This window comes from Rhinatrema bivittatum, chromosome 2 (assembly GCF_901001135.1).
Source record: "Rhinatrema bivittatum chromosome 2, aRhiBiv1.1, whole genome shotgun sequence".
Lineage (NCBI taxonomy): Eukaryota > Metazoa > Chordata > Amphibia > Gymnophiona > Rhinatrematidae > Rhinatrema > Rhinatrema bivittatum.
This window is the reverse complement of record NC_042616.1, coordinates 369,298,897-369,318,818: the sequence shown is the minus strand read 5'-3', so window position 1 is coordinate 369,318,818 and position 19,922 is coordinate 369,298,897. Positions and strand designations below refer to the sequence as shown.

At 47.2% G+C, this 19,922-nt stretch overlaps 1 protein-coding gene across 8 annotated transcripts in view; it reads right to left on the bottom strand.

Moving 5' to 3' along the window:
* The window catches only part of LOC115084722, a 664,924-nt gene that overhangs the window by 465,452 nt on the left and 179,550 nt on the right, over nucleotides 1-19,922 (bottom strand). For all 8 annotated transcript variants that reach the window (XM_029589949.1, XM_029589957.1, XM_029589951.1 and 5 more), the window contains one exon: nucleotides 15,804-15,887. In XM_029589949.1, the coding sequence (XP_029445809.1) occupies nucleotides 15,804-15,887 (84 nt within the window). The remainder of the gene's footprint in view (nucleotides 1-15,803; nucleotides 15,888-19,922) is intronic.

The window sequence follows — 19,922 nt, the reverse complement described above, 5'->3', positions numbered from 1 at the left end:
TGCTTGCAGTAATATGCTATATGTATATGTATGCAAGTCTGATCCAGGAGAGCCACAAACAGGATTAGTTTTCAGAACATCCACAATGAATATGAATGAGATATTTGCATACAATGGAAGCAGAACATGCAAATATTCCTCATGCATATTCTTTGTGTATATCCTGAAAACCAGAACTGTTCAGTTGCTTATCCCTAATGTAGAGATTAACATGTTAAATTTTGACACACAAGCATAAATTCTGCAGTGCAACCTCTATTTCAGAGTGCTCTCTTCACAATTCTCGTCAGTCAATTTTAACCACAGCATCCTGTTGTTCAGAATAATCCATTAAGTGGTTTCCATGAATTGGAAATCAGTATAGATTGATGATCCAAATGCTGCTTTATTGCATTTGTGTGGATAAGTAGTGCTTCCAGTGGAATGATTACACAACATACTTTTCATGCATAATGACAACCCACAACAGCTATCATTCACATGCATAAAGCAGTAAAAATATTTGACCAATTCAGCAGTCTAGAAGAGTGTGCTGCGTCACTAGAATGAAAGGAAACACACATGCCTTGCTGATAGTGGTCATTAGGATTACTAAGATCTTACTATACTTGAGCCTTGCATGTGTTGTGGCCATTAGAGACAGGGATGAATATGAATATAGACTACCTGTTCCCAACTGTTAAGGAAACAGGTATCTAGAATCTAGAGCAGAGCTTTCCAAAGTGTGTGTCGCGACACTTTGGTGTGTCGCCTGAGGTGTGCCGGTGTGTCGCGCAAGCCCGGTGCATGTGACACACCAGCAAGTGGGAGCCAATGCGGCCGCCGGTGGAGCTCATCCCACTGGTGGCTGAGCAGCGAAGAATCGTTGTGCTGAAGATCGGTAAGGCCGTGGTGAGTTCACGTCACCACGGCCCGAAGAAAAAGGGCACGTCTAAACGTGCAGGTGCTCCGCCTCCTTCCTGCCCACGCGGCCCCGGAAGAAAAATGTTGCCGGAGCCGCACGGGCAGGAAGGAGATGAAGCAGCCGCGTGCAGAAGAGGAGCCGCGTTGTTGCAGCGGGCGAGAAGAGGCCCGGTAGCAGGACCCCCACCGCGGATCGGATCGGCCCGAGAAGATCAGGGCCGCTGCAGAGCCGATCCTGCAGCGACCCGTGAAGAGGAAGCCCAGAGGTAAGAGAGAGGCTGAGGGCCCGTAGAGTGCGTGTATTAGCTGAGTTGAGAGATTGGGTGCCTGTATGAGCTGAGCTGAGTTGAGAGATTGGGTGCCTGTATGAGCTGAATTGAGAGATTGTGTGCGTGTATGAGATGAGTTGAGAGATTGGGTGCCTGTGTGAGTTGAGAGATTGGGTGTGGGAGTGAGGATCTCAATGTTTGCAGAGACAGCATGTGAGAGCCTGTGTGTGTGTGAGAGAGAGACAGCATGTGACAGTGAGAGCCTGTGCATGAGCAAGACAGCATGTGGGAGTGAAAGAGAGCCTGGGTGTGTGTGAGTCAGACAGCATGTGCAAGAGAGAGACTGTGTATGAATGATTGTATGAGAGAGAGAGCATGTGAGAGTGAGAGCCTGTGTGTGTGTGAGAGAGAGAGAAAGCATGTGAGAATGAGAACCTGACTGTATGTTTGAGGGAAGAAGATAGATGGAGAGAAAAGAAATAGAAAAAAAGACAATATGAAATGAATTGGCAAAAAAATAAGAAAGGGGAGGTGGAACAAAAAAGCCTGGGACCAACCAATTAGAAAACTAAGATCAGACAGCAAAGGTAAAAAAAAAAAAGAAATAAATTACTTTTTACTGATTGGCACATGTAATCTTTGTTAATGTCAAGAGTAGCACTTTCTCTATGCGGATCTCACAATGTACGAGATCAACATGGAGGATCTGGAAACCCACAGGACCTGCACAGAGGAGGCAGCAGAATGGGCTTCAGTGCCAATAGCAGCAATCAGCGCCTCCCCAATAGCCATGCGGCATCAGTGGCAGCAGAGGAATGAGAGAGGCTCCGAGGTTGCTGGCAAAAGAAAGAGAGGGGGTCTGCCTTTAGTGTGTGCATGTGTATGAATGGGTGCCTGCCTGGGGGTCTATGTGTGTGAATGGATGGGTGCCTGCCTGGGGGATGGTGAGGGAGTGGTGTGAAAATGAATGGGAGCCTGCCTGGGGGTCAGTTTTAGTGTGTGAGAATGACTGGGAGCTTGCCTGGGTGTGTGTGTTTGTGTGAGAATGATTGGGAACTTGCCTGGGTGTGTGTGTTTGTGTGTATGTGAGAGAGCCAGAGAGAGTGTGTATGAGAAAATCCAGGGGAGTAAGAGTGTGTGTGTGGGGTGTGTGTGGAGGGGGAGAGAGTGTCTTAGAGCCTGAGAGTGTGTCAGTGTCTGTGAGAGCGAGAGGTTATGGTGGGTATAAGAGCATGAATGTTTATGTATGTGACAGTGTATGTGTGAGAGAGAATGGACATGTGAGTCTGTGTGAGAGAGGATAACCTCTGGGAAATTGTAAAAAATGTATATGATTTTAATTAATAGAAATTCTATTTATCAGTAGTTTTAAAATATTCTTTTATTAGTATGGTTTTACTATTATAACTGATGCTTTATGTTTCTTGATTTTGTTTGTTTTATGAGGAATGATGGTTCTGTTTTTCCATTGTCAATACACAGAGTCTGGCTTCTTGGAGTTTCCATTTCAGTTTTTGTCTAATTTGTGCTCCTTTATTTTGTATTCTGTATTTGGTGAGGGTCTGTCTCTGCTCTGTGTGCATGACCATGATGAGAGATTCTGCTAGCATAGGGATCTATAGCAATCGGGTTTGTTTTGTTTCCTCAGTAGGTGGTGTATTGGTATTCTAGGACCCAGTGTAATATTTACCCATGCTTTTTCACAGGTAGGGTTATTGTTGTTTGAGTCCTTGGTGTTATTACTGTTATGTTACAATGGGATTGCAGTATAGATTTTGAGTGTCTTTTTTGCGAGGTTTTATTTTAGTTCACAATGTGCCTGGCAGTGGAAGGTGTTTGTGCTGCTGTTACTGTGAGGTGACACCAGCATTTGAAAATATCTTTTAGTATGATAAGCTGTAAGGGAAACATCAAAGCTCCATTGTTTGGGGGAATTTCAGTGGATGCACAGAGTTACAGAACAGGAGGTGCAGGATTTATATTGACATTCTGTCCCTTCCTATAAATTCCAGATTTCACTCTCATAGCCATATAGAATTAGTTGAATGAGGCTATCAAATAATGATATAGTGTGAAACTGGCCAGCTTTTTAAAATTATGCAGAAGACCCTTTGGACTTTTTTATTAACACCAAATATTCAAAAGCTGTGTTCATCCCATCAAGCTCATATATCTCATTAAAGAGGTAAATTGAATAACACAATAACTTTGTTTTATTATTGTTACTCATAAATTATAACAACAACATTAATCTTGGAATATTATATATTTTTAATATAAACGAAAGGTTTTCACAAGATATGTTGTGTCGTGAAACATTTTATTATGTATATATTTAAGGAAACATACATAAATTGTTGAAATACATTTCGTTCATTTAACCTTTAACCTCCGGTTTGCTTGTAGACTAATTACTGTATCCCGAAATTATGTTTGTCTAAAAAGTGTGTCACCAACATGAAAAGTTTGGAAAGCTCTGATCTAGAGAGATGCCTGTTTGCTTACAGGAACAGAAATCTAGTTATTTTTCGGTTAGGATTGCCAAAAACAGATCCATCTTTATTTATTTATTTATTTAGGATTTTTATATACCGACATTCTCGATACAGATATCAAATCAGGTCGGTTTCCATAAAACAAAACTGTCGCGGTTAAAGCGTTACATTAAACATAGTTTCTGCACATAAGAACGTAAATATTAAATATTAATATTAAATAGACAACAACTCGTCAAACAGCGTGAATAAATATATAAGAAAAAAAGAAAAATAGCTAAGAATAAATGGTAAGCTAAATTGGGGTAAACAGGTAACAGTGAACAATGTTGGTGGGCCTAAATATGCGTAGAGCATGAGTTAATGAGCTAATGCATCAACAAGGGGTCTTACTATTTTGCTCTTAGGTTCTCATTTATCTGAGGAAAATCATTTTTGCTGCCACTTGTGAGGTCCCAGCAAATCTCAATTTGGTATGTTTACCAGAAAGTTCTCTCTTTCTTTCAGGTGCAAAGCCAAAAGGGTCATCCTAATACATACCATCCTAAAGAGCCTCCTATAACAAGAGGATGAATTTGGTATACAAGTATGAAGACAAATACTTTTTGTTAGCCTGAAGATTTATGAAAAGCTACAAAACATTCAGGACAGGTTCTTTTCTCAAAACATCATGTGATATCATGTGATATCTGGTTACTGAATGAATCAAGAGACCCTGGACATGGTTAGAACACAAAGTACAGAATTTGAGAAGCACTAAATGAAATTGGAAAGAAATTGCTATCGGGTCAGGTTGGTCCTTGCCCATTTAAGATCTGGATGCCAGCTGACTGAGTGGCCTAAGACCAAAATAAAAATAGTACCTATTTGGCTTTTTTCATATGGTGACATTTTCTGGTAGTAAACTGCACTGTTGGTATCACATCTAGCCTTGTAATGATGGACCTAGATAATGTTTCAAACACAGAATTGTGTTCTCTATGTAGATCTGATGTCGTGGAATCTTGCTTCAGAAACATAACTCCTAATTTGACTTGAGTCTACTCTCTATTGCTTCTTCCTTTCCATCTTCCCTCCCCAACCCCTTTCCTTTGCTCCTGTTGTTTCAAGGCATGCGGCCAAAATATGGCACTTATGTTTAGTTTTGTTTGCATATGATATTTACTGTCTTTGGTGGTTTAATTTTATTATTTTGTAATTCTTATATTATTTATTTTATAAATTATGTATGTTTTTATTTAAACCGTTTTGATCAAATTTACTTTTGTAAAGGCAGTATATAAACAATTTTTAAATAAATAAATAAATATTTGTTTTAGAAGTTGCTTGGCTGCCTATTGCCAAAAAGAGATTCCTGTACTATAGAGTCTGCAACTCTGAGTTCCTACTGGCTGAAGAGATTACCACCAAAAATGCCAAAAGCAACGGTTAATATCTAAGGCGACAGACCCAATGGGCTCAACTGTGCTCCTGCCAGGAACAACATTAGAAACAAATCCTGCGAAGGAACAGGAACTCCAGCACAGGCCCAAATAGCTAAACTCCTTTCAAGAAACGCGCTATGGGCTGGATTTTTAAAGGGTTACGCGCGTAACCCTTCTAAAACAGCCCTGCGCGCACCGAGCCTATATTGCATAGGCTTCCGGTGCACGCAAAGCCCCGGGACGCTACAAAATGACTCAGCCTCTAGCTTGCTAATCACCCATATGTGAGGACTAGCATCCTGCTTGTCCTGGGATAAAGCAAAATTGCTTACCTTGTAATAGGTGTTATCCCAGGACAGCAGGATGTAGTACTCACGAAACCCACCCGCCACCCCGCAGAGTTAAGTATGTTAGCTTTTATTATTTTATTTTTAGCTAAAGCTTATTGCTAAATACGAGACTAGAGAGAGACCCCTGTGGCAGAGAATATCATGGCATGCTGGGCATGCTCAGTGGCCTCACAGGGCCAGTCAAGTTTCTAGAAACTTTGACAGAAAGTTTTCCTGCAATAGGGCTCTGTCAGTGACATCACCCATATGTTAGGACTACATCCTGCTGTCCTGGGATAACACCTATTACAAGGTAAGCAATTTTGCTTTCCATTCCACCCCCGCCATCGATGTAGTTAGCAGTGCTGGAGCTGCATCTAAGTGAAATATCTAGCTTATTGGTTGGGGTAGTAACCGCCGTCATAGCAAGCTACTCCCACGCATGTTTATCCAACCTGTACAATTCAGTCCTTGTTGGTGGTTGTCCAAATATAAATCATCTTTTCATCATTCCCCCTGCTGTTGAAGCAGAGAACTATGCTAGATATGCATTGAAAGTGAAGTTTCAGGCTTATTTGGTTTGGGGTAGTAACCGCTGCATCAAGCAAGCTACTCCCCTGCTTTTTTGTGGATGCAAATCCTTTTCTTCACATTTCCTCTTGCCGTTGAAGCATAGAGCAATGTTGGAGTCACATTAACCGTGTGTATGTTTATTAATCTCCAGGTAGTAGCCGTCATTCCTGCAAAGCTGCTCCCATGCCTCTTCACTTCATTCACATTCTCTAGACTTTATGGATCTACAGTGTTTATCCCACGCCTCTTTGAAATCCTTCATAGTTTTGTTCTTCACCACTTCTTCTGGAAGGGCGTTCCGGGCATCTACCACCCTCTCCGTGAAGAAATACTTCCTGACATTGGTTCTGAGGCTTCCTCCCTGGAGTTTTAAATCGTAACCCCTGGTTCTGCTGATTTTTTTGCAACGGAAAAGGTTTGTCGTTGTCTTTGGATCATTAAAACCTTTCAAGTAACTGAAAAGTCTGTATCATATCACCTCTGCTCCTCCTTTCCTCCAGGGTGTATATATTCAGATTATTCCAGGACAAGCAGGATGCTAGTCCTCACATATGGGTGATTAGCAAGCTAGAGGCTGAGTCATTTTGTAGTGAAGCAACAGTGAAGAATTGTTGTCGAAAATGAGACAGCCGAAGATCACAGCAGGTTGGATGTAGAAGGAGTTGGGATTATACTGGAAACAAGTTCTTTAAGACAGATTGTCCATAGGCTGAAACTTGTCGTCCTTCTTTGTCTAAACAATAATGAGTGGCAAAGGTGTGAAGAGAACTCCATGTTGCTGCTTTACATATGTCAAGGATTGGCACTGAATGATAGTGTGCTACTGAAGTTGACATTGCCTGTAATGAATGTGCCTTTACTCGCCCTTGGAGAGGAAGGCCTGCTTTTTCATAGCAAAACTGTATGCAATCTGCTAACCAGTTGGATAGAGTATGTTTACCCACTGCTTTACCTGGTTTGTTTGGATCATAAGATACAAAGAGCTGAGTGGATGTCCTGTGGACTGCAGTGCAGTCTAAGTAAAATGCAAAGTCCGTTCTCCTTGGTGAGAATGGGGCCTTGGAAAGAATGTGGGTAAAACTATGGATTGGTTCAAGTGGAATTCTGTAACTACTTTGGGAAGGAATTTTGGATGTGTACGGAGAACCACTCTGTCATGTAGAAAGTTTCTTCTGTTGGATCCTTCTTCCAATTTTTGAATGAAGATCTTTTGGCTAAAATAGCTTCTTTCACCTCCCCTTTTAACCATGCCAGTAATTGTTTTGCCTTCTTTCCACCTTTCTTAATTTGTGGAATACATCTAGACTGTGCTTCTAGAATGGTATTTTTTATTTATTTATTTATTTATTTTATTTATTTTTTTTAACAATGACCACGCTTCTTGCACACTTTTTACTTTTGTAGCTGCTCCTTTCAGTTTTTTTATAACAATTTTTTTCATTTTACCAAAGTTTCCCTTTTGAAAGTTTAGCACGAGAGCCGTGGATTTGCATACTGTTCCTCTTCCAGTCATTAATAGAGAAATTATTTACTTGATAATTTCGTTTTCCTTAGTGTAGACAGATGGACTCAGGACCAATGGGTATAGTGTACTCCTGTTAGAAGTTGGAGACGGATCAGATTTCAATCCGACGCCAGCCCCTAGTACATATACCCCTGCAGGAAGTGCAGCTCCTCAGTATTCTTCCTTGCAAAGCATTGTGGATATATGTGTGACTGACTGATTGATTAACTTAATATGATTAACTTAGATAACTTTTGTTAGAACGTTAAAAACTTGATTAACTTGATTAACTTAAACTGGTTGGTTGACTATAGCTGGAGACCGCCAGTGTGCCCAACCGGAAAGCGTCGACACCCGGCAGGGTGGATGCCCTAGGGAAATGAAAGCATGGCTTACCCTTGAATCGTTGAAGGACCATGATTGGTGGCAGCCGAGGGTGGGCTGCTGAGTCCATCTGTCTACACTAAGGAAAACAAAATTATCAGGTAAGTAATTTCCCCATTTCCGAGCGTGTAGCAGATGGACTCAGGACCAATGGGATGTATAAAAGCTACTCCCGAACTGGGTGGGAAGCTGCCCGTGGTCCATTAAGGATTGCTCTTGCAAATGCTGTGTCCTCCCGAGCCTGAACATCCAGCCGGTAGAATCTGGAGAAGGTATGGATGGAGGACCACGTTGCGGCCCTGCAGATCTCGGCAGGTGACAGCATTCCAGTTTCTGCCCAGGAAACCGCCTGGGCTCTGGTGAAATGGGCCTTGACCTGTAGAGGTGGTGGTTTTCCCGCTTCTACGTAGGCCGCCTTGATGACTTCCTTGATCCAGCGGGCAATGGTTGCCCGCGAGGCCACTTCCCCTTGCCTCTTCCCGCTGTGAAGGACGAAAAGGTGGTCCGTATTTCGTACTGGTTCCGACATTTCCAGATATCTGGATAGGAGTCTGCCGATGTCGAGACTACGGGCTTCTTCCCACTTCTTCAAGCCATCCATCGCAGGTAGTGAGATGGTTTGGTTAAGGTGGAAGTGTGAGACCACTCTGGGGAGGAAGGAGGGAACCGTGCGTAGCTGAATGGTCCCCGGGGTGAGTCTGAGGAATGGCTCACGGCAGGACAGGGCCTGTAGCTCTGAGATGCGGCGGGCCGAGCACACGGCCAGCAAGAACACCGTCTTCAAGGTTAACAGACAGAGGGACAGGCCTCGGAGGGGTCTGAAGGCGGATCCCGCTAGGAATTCCAAGACGAGGTTGAGGTTCCACAGGGGCACTGGCCACTTTAGTGGCGGACGAATTTGTTTGACTCCTTTCAGGAAGCGTGATACATCTGGGTGCGAGGCTAAGCTGTCGTCCTCGCTCCTGGAGCCGTAGCATGACAATGCGGCCACCTGTACCTTGATGGAGTTGAGGGACAGACCCTTCTGTAGTCCGTTCTGTAAGAATTCCAGGATCACGGGAACTTTAGAGGAACATGGTTTGACACTGTGGTCTTCGCACCAGGCCTCAAAGACTCTCCAGATCCTTATGTATGTTAGAGATGTGGAGAACTTGCGTGCTCGGAGGAAAGTATCTATCACTGCCCCCGAGTATCCCCTCTTTCTCAGGTGGGCCCTCTCAATGGCCAGACCGTAAGAGAGAATTGAGCTGGGTCCTCGTGGAGGATGGGACCTTGTTGTAGCAAGTCTCTGTGTGGAGGCAGGGGTAGTGGATTCCCTGCCAGTAGTCTTCTCATGTCTGCGTACCAGTGTCTTCTTGGCCAGTCCGGGGCCACCAGAAGAACTAGCCCCCTGTGCCACTGAATCTTGTGAATGATTGCGCCCAGCAAGGGCCACGGCGGAAAGGCGTATAGCAGGATCCCCGGTGGCCAGGCCTGTACCAGGGCGTCGATCCCCTGGGACTGCGGATCCCGCCTGCGGCTGAAGTATCTAGGTACTTGAGCGTTGGATCTGTTTGCTAGAAGATCCATGTCTGGAGTCCCCACCGATTCACTATCATCTTGAAGGCTGTGGGTGACAGCTTCCATTCTCCTGGGTTTAGACTTTCCCTGCTGAGGAAGTCTGCCGTGGTGTTGTCCTTCCCGGCGATGTGGACGGCGGAGATGTCCTGGAGATTTGCTTCCGCCCAAGCCATCAGAGGGTCTATTTCTAAGGACACCTGTTGGCTTCTGGTTCCGCACTGCCGGTTGATGTAGGCCACCGTCTTGGCGTTGTACGACATCACTCTGACCGCTTTGTCTCGAAGTCTGTGGGCGAACCGCAGGCAGGCTAATCTGACCGCCCGTGCTTCTAGGCGGTTGATGTTCCACCCTGCCTCTTCTTCGTCCCACCGCCCTTGGGCGGTTAACTCTTCGCAGTGTGCTCCCCACCCGTGTAGGCTGGCATCTGTGGTGAGCAGGGTCCAGGTTGGGGAGGATAGTCTTGATCCCCGGCTCATGTGGCTGGTCTGTAGCCACCACCTTAGCTGGGTCCGGACTCTGCCCGGTAGTGGTACTCGTACGGTGTAGTTCTGGGATCGTGGGCTCCACCGTGTTAGGGGTGAGCGTTGCAGGGGCCTCATGTGGGCCCGCGCCCGTGGCACCACTTCCAGTGTGGATGCCATTAGTCCTAGGGCTTGCAGGTAATCCCATGCTGTGGGACGAGGGGCGCTCAGCAAGGTCTGGAGCCGGTCCCACAGCTTTGATCTCCTCGTGGGGGTCAGGCTGACCTTGTCTTCCTTGGTGTCGAATCGGACTCCTAGGTATTCCAGTGTAGGGAGCTCTTGTTTGTGTTGACTACCCATCGCAGGCTTTCCAGTAGGGCTATGACTCTGCTGGTTGCTTGGTGGCTTTTCTCCGGTGATTTTGCTCTGATCAGCCAATCGTCCAGGTAAGGATGAACTAGGATTCCTTCCTTCCTGGGTGTTGCCGCCACCACCACTACTATTACCTTGGTGAATGTCCGGGCTGCAGTGGCTAACCCGAAGGTTAGTGCCCGGAACTGGTAGTGACGATTCAGGACCTTGAAGTGTAGATAGCGCTGGTGTTCCTGATGAATTGGGATGTGTAAGTAGGCCTCCGACAGTCCAGGATGTGAGGAACTCTCCTGGCTGTACTGCACGTATAACCGATCGTAGGGTTTCCATGCGGAAGCGTGGGATTCCTTAGGTGTCGGTTGACCGACTTGAGGTCCAGGATGGCCTGAATGTGCCCTCTTTCTTGGATACGATAAGTAAATGGAGTAATGTCCAGTATTTTGTTTCCCGTGTAGGTACCCGGGGTTATGGCCTCAAGGGCCAGAAGTCTGGTCAGTGTAGCTTCCACTGCCGCCCTCTTGCGGGGGTCGTGGCATGGAGATTCCACGAACTTCTCCGGAGGGGTTCGAAGGAAGTCCAGGTAGTACCCCTCTCGGATGATGGCTAGGACCCACTTGTCCGAAGTTATCTCGACCCATCTGCGGTAGAATAGGGTTAGCCTGCCCCCTATGGCTTCTTCCCTTGGATCGGTCGGCTAAATCTCATTGTGGGGTGCGGCTGGGGCCTGGACCCGAGCTGGTTCCCCTCTTGTTGTGTTTGTTCCGAAAGGACTGGTTCCTGCCCGAAGGGCGGGGCGCTTGATAGTTGTTCTTGTAAGGGTTGAAGCGCTGTGAGCTTCTGCCTCTGGTGGACCTGGAAAAAGGACGCTGCTTTCTCTTCGTCTTGTCTTCCGGCAGGCGAGGTAATGGGGAGTCGCCCCATTTGTTAGCCAGTTTCTCTAGTTCGCTGCCGAACAGGAGGGATCCTTTGAAGGGCATTCTCTTGAGGCGTGTTTTGGAGGAGGCGTCAGCCGACCAATTTCGAAGCCAGAGTTGTCTCCTGGCTGCCACTGTGGATGACACTCCTCTGGCTGCTGTGCGCACTAGATCGGAAGCCGCGTCAGTGAGGAATGATAGTGCTGATTCCATGTCTTCTCCCGGGGTGTTGTTCCTGGCTTGGGATAAACAGGAACGTGTCACCACGGTGCAGCAGGCCGCAATCTGCAGGGACATGGCTGCCACCTCAAATGCTTGTTTTAGAATGGCTTCCAGGCGCCGGTCGTGTGCATCCTTGAGCGCCGCTCCTCCCTCCACTGGGATGTAGTGCGCTTAGCAACCGCGCAAACTATGGCGTCCACTCTAGGGCAAGCCAGAATCTCCTTGGTTGCTGGATCCAGGGGGTACATGGCCGAAAAGGCTCGACCCCCTTTGAATGAGGACTCTGGCGCATTCCACTCCAGGTCAATTAGCTGTTGTGCTGCCTGTAAGAGAGGAAAATGGCGAGACGTCTGTCGAAGGCCCTCCAGCAGGGGGTTCATTCTAGGTTCCCCCGGGGTGCCTTGGCCCGGGATAGCGAGTTCCAATAGGCATTGGGATACAAGGTCCGGAAGCTCATCCTTTGAGAAGAAGCGTCTCATGGTTCGGTGTGGCTCTGTCCCCGAGGGAGGTTCTTCCTCCTCAAGGGGCTCGACTTTCTTCGGAGAAATCTGTGTCCCTGTAGGTGGGGCTTCTGGGTGGTGGGAGCCTGTGCCTAGGCCTCGAGGGTCCTGGGGCATGAGGGTCTTCCGGTGTCGCATATGGCTGGTCCGCCCAGGGTTCAGTTTGCATTTTGACAAAGGCGTGAATCCCCTTAAATAACTCTACCCAGGAGATCGATGCTGGGTCTAAGTTGAGGGGCGCCGGTTCCCTGGGGGTCCCCGTCTGTGGGATGGACTCACTGGGGCCTGCTAGGTCCAGGGTGCCCCATGAGGAGCTAGCACTGGGCCCTGGGTGGGACTGGCCCGACCTTGATCTCCGAGGGCCTCCTCACAGTGTGCGCATAGGGCGTCTGCTTCCTCGCTCTGTGCGGCTCTGATGTGGCATGCTGGGCAGAGGCCTTGAGCTTTTATTCCTGTTTCTGGAGGTGTCATTTCTGTGGACGCGTAAACTCTTATGCGCTCCATTGCGTCTGATATGTGCGCGCAGATGTGCGCCTAGCCGTAAATGTGCGCCTTTATACTGTGCGCGTAACTTATGTGCGTAAGGTTTTATGTGCGCCTAAGGTTATGCGCACAAATAATTTTGTGCGCTTAGCTTAATTTGTGCGCTCGGATCAGACGGCGGGCGGCGCGACGAACAAGGCCAAGATGGCGGCGGCGAGCATGCGGGCAATATGGCGACCTCCTTGGAGGGTCTCCACGTGGGCAGACCCTGGAACAGCCGGGGCCTAGCCCTGCTAGGGCGGATCAACCCGGTGGCACAGATTCCGATCGCCAACCTGTGCTCCTCCTCGATCTTTGGAGACCGGATTAAGTAGAAGATTTCCACCTTACCTTGTCTTCGGCGCTTCCCGGTTTTGCTCCGGGCGGTCTCCAGCTGCGGGGGGAGAGGGCAAATACCTTCAATCAGCCAGCCGCCTCGAGGGGTTGCACCCGCTGCCTCTCAGCCGCGCCCGAGATCGGGGCTAAGTCCTCACGCGATTCAGCCGCCGGACCGAGGCTGCCTCTATGCTGCGCCCGAGGATTCGGGGGCTAGGTCCCTGCCACGAATCGGCCACCGGACCGAGGCTCACCTCTGAGGGACCACGGAAATCACCTCGGGAAACTCAACTGGGGGAGGGACCCGAGGGTATCACGCAGGAGTGCGGGGCTCGTCTTCAGGTAGGTTTCCTCTTTAAATTTCGGTTTAGTTCTTTAATTTTGGTCTAACGCTCTGAGAGCGTGCAGATAGTCCCTAACTGCTATGGAGACGGAAAATACTCGGGAGCTGCACTTCCTGCAGGGGTATGTGTACTGGGGGCTGGTGTCGGATTGAAATCTGATCCGTCTCCAACTGCTAACAGGAGTACACTATACCCATTGGTCCTGAGTCCATCTGCTACACGCTAGGAAATTCAAATTTGATCATATTAGGATCACTAATGCCAAGCGGCCCCACCACCGTTACCTCTCTCACCAAATCCTGTGCTCCACTGAGAATTCGATCTAAAATTGCTCCCTCTCTCGTCTGTTCCTTAACCAAATGCTCCATAAAGCTATCATTTATTCCATCCAGGAACGTTATCTCTCTAGCCTGTCCCGAAGATACATTTACCCAGTCAACATTGGGGTAATTGAAGTTTCCATTATTACCGCACTACCAATTTTGGTTAGCTTCCCTAATTTCTCTTAGCATTTCATTGTCCGTCTCACCATCTTGACCAGGTGGACGGTAGTATACTCCTATCACTATAGTCTTCCCCGACACACAAGGGATTTCTACCTATAAAGATTCAATTTTGCATTTAGTCCCATGCAGGATGTTTATCCTCTTGGACTCTATGCCATCCCGGACATAAAGCGCCACACCGCCTCCCAGGTGCTCCTCTCTGTCATTGCAATATAATTTGTACCCTGGTATAGCATTGTCCCATTGGTTGTCCTCCTTCCACCGTGTCTCTGAGATGCCAATTAAGTCTATGTCATCATTCACTGCTATACATTCTAATTCTCCCATCTTACTTTTTAGACTTCTGGCATTAGCATACAAACATTTCAAAGTTTGTTTTTTGTTTGTATTTTCATTCTGCTTTTTAATTGATAGGGATAAGTTAGAATTTTTTTTAGCTGAGGTGAGTTTTTAGTTACAGGCACTTGGACTACTTTTCTTATTATTGGAACCTCACTGTCAGGATGCCCTAATTCTAATGCATCATTTGTATCCTTTGAAGATACTTCTCTCCAAACCATGCGCGGCTGAGCGACAGTCGGCTTTCTCCTTTGTTCTAGTTTAAAAGCTCTTCTCTCTCCTTTTTAAAGGTTAGCGCCAGCAGTCTGGTTCCACCCTGGTTAAGGTGGAGCTCATCCTTTCGGAAGAGACTCCCCCTTCCCCAAAAGGTTCCCCAGTTCCTAACAAAATTGAATCCCTCTTCCTTGCACCGTCTCATCCACGCATTGAGACTCCGGAACTCTGCCTGCCTCTGGTGACCTGCGCATGGAACAGGGAGCATTTCAGAGAATGCTACCCTGGAGGATCTGGATTTAAGCTTTCTACCTAAGAGCCTAAATTTGGCTTCCAGAACCTCCCTCCCACATTTTCCTATGCCGTTGGTGCCCACATGTACCACGACAGCCGGCTCCTCCCCAGCACTGTCTAAACTCCTATCTAGGTGACGCGTGAGGTCCGCCACCTTCGCACCAGGTAGGTATGTTACTAGGTGATCCTCACGCCCACCAGCCACCCAGCTATCTACATTCCTAATAATCGAATCACCAACTATGACGGCCGACCTAACCCTTCCCTCCTGGGCAGTAGGCCTTGGGGAGATATCCTCGGTGCGAAAGGACAATGGAACACCTGGAGTGCAGGTCCTTGCTACAGGATCCTTTCCTGCTGCACCAGGTTGATGCCCTCCAATCATGAGACCTTCTTCCTCCAAGGCAGCACCAGGGCTGCCAGTCTGAAGTTGGGACTTGGCTACTATGTCCCTAAAGGTTTCATCTCTATACCTCTGTCTGCCTCAGCTCCGCCAGGTCTGCCACTCTAGCCTCCAGAGATCGGACTCGTTCTCTGAGAGCCAGGAGCTCTTTGCATCACATGCACATGTACAACTTCTCACCGAAGGGTAAAAAATCATACATATGACACTCCATACAAAAGACGGGGAAGCCCCCCCTCTTGCTGCTGGGCTGCTGCCTTCATCTCAATTTTGTTCAGTTCCTAGTTAAGTTTTAGGTTGCTATGGGAGTAGGAATGTGTCTAATTAACGTCCTTTAAATGTATTAGTGAATTCAATATATGTCTGGTAGTGGCCTACAAGGGACTGATCAAACTCGCAGTAAGTTTTTGTCGTTTTTTTTTTTTTTGTATGTTTCTATCCTGTTACATCTGCAAGCCATTGGTTGGGAAACAGTGCTGTAGAGTATTCACCAATTTTTTCTCTTTCTTTTTTTTAGGATACTCAAAAGAAAGAAAATAATGCGAATTGGAGAAAAATAAAGAAAAAAAATATCACTTTGTAGAAAAAACTGTGGGCAGTGGAAAACACCACTAGAACATTTTGATGCAATGGTGCAAGAAAATTGACTGAGAAAACCTGTGTGCGATAATTTCCATGCATACTCAAAGTCTTCTTTTTGGGATACCTGAGAGAGCATGCCCATGTTAGCGCTCTTAGAACTGTAATTACTGCATTCAGACTACAGAAAAATCATGAAGTGATTGTCTATGATTTTCAAAAATGATACTACTCACAGAAAATGCAATACATATTGTATGAGAAATTAAGCAAAAGCAACAGATTCCACTTCACTCTGCCTCTAGATATATTTTACAACTGTTTTACTTTAATCACTAAAATACAAAATTTACTCACCAAGAGCAGGTTCTGTTCCTTTGCAGGATGCAAGCCATTCATTCAAACTCCGCGACTCATGTTTTGGAGTCTCAGTTTCAACTTCTAAGCAAAAACACATTGGTTTATATTTTCTAACAGAACTGGGGCAAAATAAAGTCTCAAACAAACCAGAATTACAAGCAACAAGTCCTGATATATCAATACTCCTGGGGTATTACATTAACAAATTGCTGAGGGCGGGCAAACTTATTTGTGCTGGTGCCACATTACAAGATATTGGCTGCAACAAGGGCTGGAGGCAGGGCGGGGGGCTCTTCAGCATGACAATTAAATCCCCAGCATTTACTGAAAGCATTTCAGTACAAAGCGTGCCTAAGCACCATCATTTTTAGCTCCTGAGGAGCTCCTTCAATCATGGATCTCAGCCTCTACCTAACGGGCCGATACAGAAAACTTCGCGAGAGAGCAGGCGAGCACTCGCTCTCCCGACCAGCACCCAGGCAACTCTCCTGGGCACGCGATCCAGTAAATAACTTTATGTAAATGAGGGCCTGCAGTAAAGGATACTAGCACGTCCCTAGCACCTCCTTTTTGACAGAAGCGGTGGCTGTCAGCGGGATTGACAGCTGACGCTCAATTTTACCGGCGGCGATTCTTGAACCCGCTGACAGCCACGGGTTCGGAAAACAGACACTGGCTAAATTGAGCATCCGTCTTTCAACCCTTTGGTAGGCGTTATTAATTTCTGAAAGTAAAATACGTGGCTTGGCTGCACATTTTACTTTCTTGATCGCGCTGGAATAACTAATAGGCCCATCAACATGCATTTGCATGCTGAGGGCGCTATTAGCTTCGGGGGGGGGGCGTGTTTGGCTGCGCGTTTTCAACACGCTATTACCCCTTACTGTATAAGGGGTAAAAATAGCACGTCGAAAACGCGCGTGATAACAGTTTACTGTATCGGCCTGAAGATCAGCAAAACTTTCAACTGACAAGGCATTTTCCCAGCTAGCAGAATTCCTCACCTAAGTCACAAATGCAGAACAGTGATGGACTCTCACCAAATAAGAATAAAAAGACCATCAAGTATAAATAGAAAGGTGCAAACAAAAAACTGAACTGGAAATCACTAAAAGCTGGACTCGTACAGTGCAATAATGCAAAAACAGAAATATTACCATTCCTCAGAAAACAAAAATTAAGAGATATAAAATCAATGATAGTAAAAGTAAACCATACTAATAGAAATGTCAAAAGAAATGAAGAATAGAACATGTAATAATTAATAAGAATAAGGATAAATAAACATTTGCCAAAAAACGAGTATTTCAAAACACAGACATATCAAACACCCAATAATTTAATCAGTCACCCTGAGAATGTAGTGGATTACTGGAGGGGAGGAACATACAAATTTTCTCCTCTCTCTTTCATACATACACACATAAAACCTTCTATCCTCTTATTCCCCTCCCTCCCCCTTCCCTCTCACATTTCTTTCATTCACCCTCACGCCTCCACTCCCTCCCCTATATCAGTCATTCACCCTCCCACTCAATCCCCTAACCCTTCCATCTCCATCATTCACCCCTCACTCAGTCACCCTCTTCCCTTCCATCTGTCATTCACCCCTCTCCCATTCACTCCCTAATCTCCCCAGTCACTCACCCTACTACTCAATTCCCTTCCCTTCTCGTTTTTACCCCTTCTGTTACTGCCCCCTTCTTCTCTCTTAATCACTCCCCCTCCTTCCCACTCACTCTCTTCCCTCCCAGTCACTCCCCCTCCCTTCCCTCTCAGTCACTCTGCCTCCTTCCCACTCCTTTCCCTCTTACTTCCCTCCCCCCACTCATTCTTCCCTCTTACTCTCCCCTTCCTCCTTCCTCTTTTCCATCACTCCTCACTCTGCCATCCTCTCACTCCTTTCCTTCATTCTCCCTCCCTCAATCCTTTCCCTCTCAGTGACTCTCCCTCCCTCCCATTCACTCCTTTTCCTGTTATTCTCCCTCCCCCACTTCCTCCCTTTCCCTCTCAGTTACTTTCCTTCCCCCAATAACTCCTTTTCTTCTTACACACTCTCCCTCTATTTATTTGTTTGTTTTTATATACCGACATTCACCCTGGGTATCAGATCGGTTTACATGATGTATGTGAGATAGTGTGGTTATAGGCCACACTATTTTATAATACAAAACATGGAGTAATTACATCAAGGTGATCAATACATACATAAAATATACATACATATAATGTAGAGATTACTTACCTGATAATCTCGCTTTCCTTAGTGTATGCAGATGGACTCAAAACAAGTGGGTATAGTGTGCTCGTGCTAGCAGTTGGAGACGGATCTGACGTCAGCACGGGTACATATACCCCCACAGGAAGTAAAGCAATTCGGTAATCTTCCTTGCAAAGCTGTTATAGCTATATGAGTACTGACTGATCGATTAATTAAACAGGATTATCCTGACTGGTTGATAGTAGCTGGAGACCGCCAGGATTCTCAACCGGAAGGCGTCGACACCCGGCAGGGTGGATGCCCTATGTAGTAAAACATGGCTTACCTTGAGCCTGTGAAATCCCATGTATACCGGCAGCCGGGCGGGATGCTGAGTCCATCTGCATACACTAAGGAAAACGAGATTATCAGGTAAGTAATCTCTACATTTCCTAGCGTGTAGCAGATGGACTCAAAACAAGTGGGATGTACAAAAGCTACTCCTGGACTGGGCGGGAGGCTGCCCGAGGTCCGTGCAGGATTGCCCTCGCGAATGCGGTGTCCTCCCTGGCCTGGACATCCAGACGGTAGAATCTGGAGAAGGTATGGAGGGAGCACCACGTCGCCGCCTTACAGATCTCAGCAGGCGACAGCATCCGAGTTTCTGCCCAAGAGGCCGCTTGCGCTCTGGTAGAGTGAGCCTTGACCTGTAGAGGTGGTGATTTTCCCACGTCTACGTAGGCCGCCTTGATAACTTCTTTGACCCAGCGGGCGATAGTTGCCCGTGAGGCCGCTTCCCCTTGCTTCTTCCCGCTGTGTAGAACGAACAGATGGTCCGTCTTTCGTATTGCTTCGGACACTTCCAGGTATCTGGACAGTAGCCTACCGATGTCGAGATGGCGTAGAAGTCGACCTTCTTCTGACTTCTTCAAACCGTCTGTGGTAGGTAAAGAGATGGTTTGGTTAAGGTGGAAGTGCGAGACTACTTTGGGAAAGAAGGAAGAAACTGTGCGAAGATGGATGGCTTCTGGCATGATTCGGAGAAACGGATCACGGCAAGACAGTGCTTGTAGCTCTGAGACGCGGCGTGCGGAGCAAACAACCAGCAGGAACACCATCTTCAAGGTTAACAAACGGAGGGACAGGCCTCGAAGTGGACGGAAGGCGTGTCCCACTAGAAAGTCCAAAACTAGGTTGAGGTTCCACTTCAGTGGCGGACGAATGTGTTTGACTCCTTTCAGGAAGCGTGAAACATCTGGGTGTGTGGCGATGCTATTGCCGTCACTCCAGGGACCGTAGCAGGAAAGTGCTGCCACCGCGTAGCAATAGGCGGGACACTTCAGGTATAAGATGATGGCGAGCAGGCAGACGATATGGCGGCCTACTTAACTGGCTGCCCCAGAGGCACACTCTGCTTCTCCTCGGAGACCAACAAGTAAATATATTCGCCTTACCTTGTCTTCGGCGCTTCCCAGCTGCAACCCGGGCGGTCTCCGGCTGCGGGGGGAGAGGGCGAGTACCTTCACCGCCGCGCTCGAGGAGGTGCACCCGCTGCCTCTAGGCCGCGCCCGAACTCGTCTCGCTCGAGGGCCAAGTCCACGCCGGGACAGAGGCTGCCTCTAGGCCACACCCGAGCCCTTCTCGCTCGGAAGCTGGGTCCCTGCCACGAGTCGGCCACCGGACCGAGGCACCACGGAAATCACCTCGGAAAACTCAACCGGTGGCCGACTGACTGGTATCACCGCAGGAGTGCGGGGCTCGTCGTTAGTAGATATCGTCTAGGAATTTAGTTGCTAGAATTTGGAAGAACGCTCAGTGAGCGTGAAGGAGCTCCAAACAGCTTTGGAGACGGAAATTACTGAATTGCTTTACTTCCTGTGGGGGTATATGTACCCGTGCTGACGTCAGATCCGTCT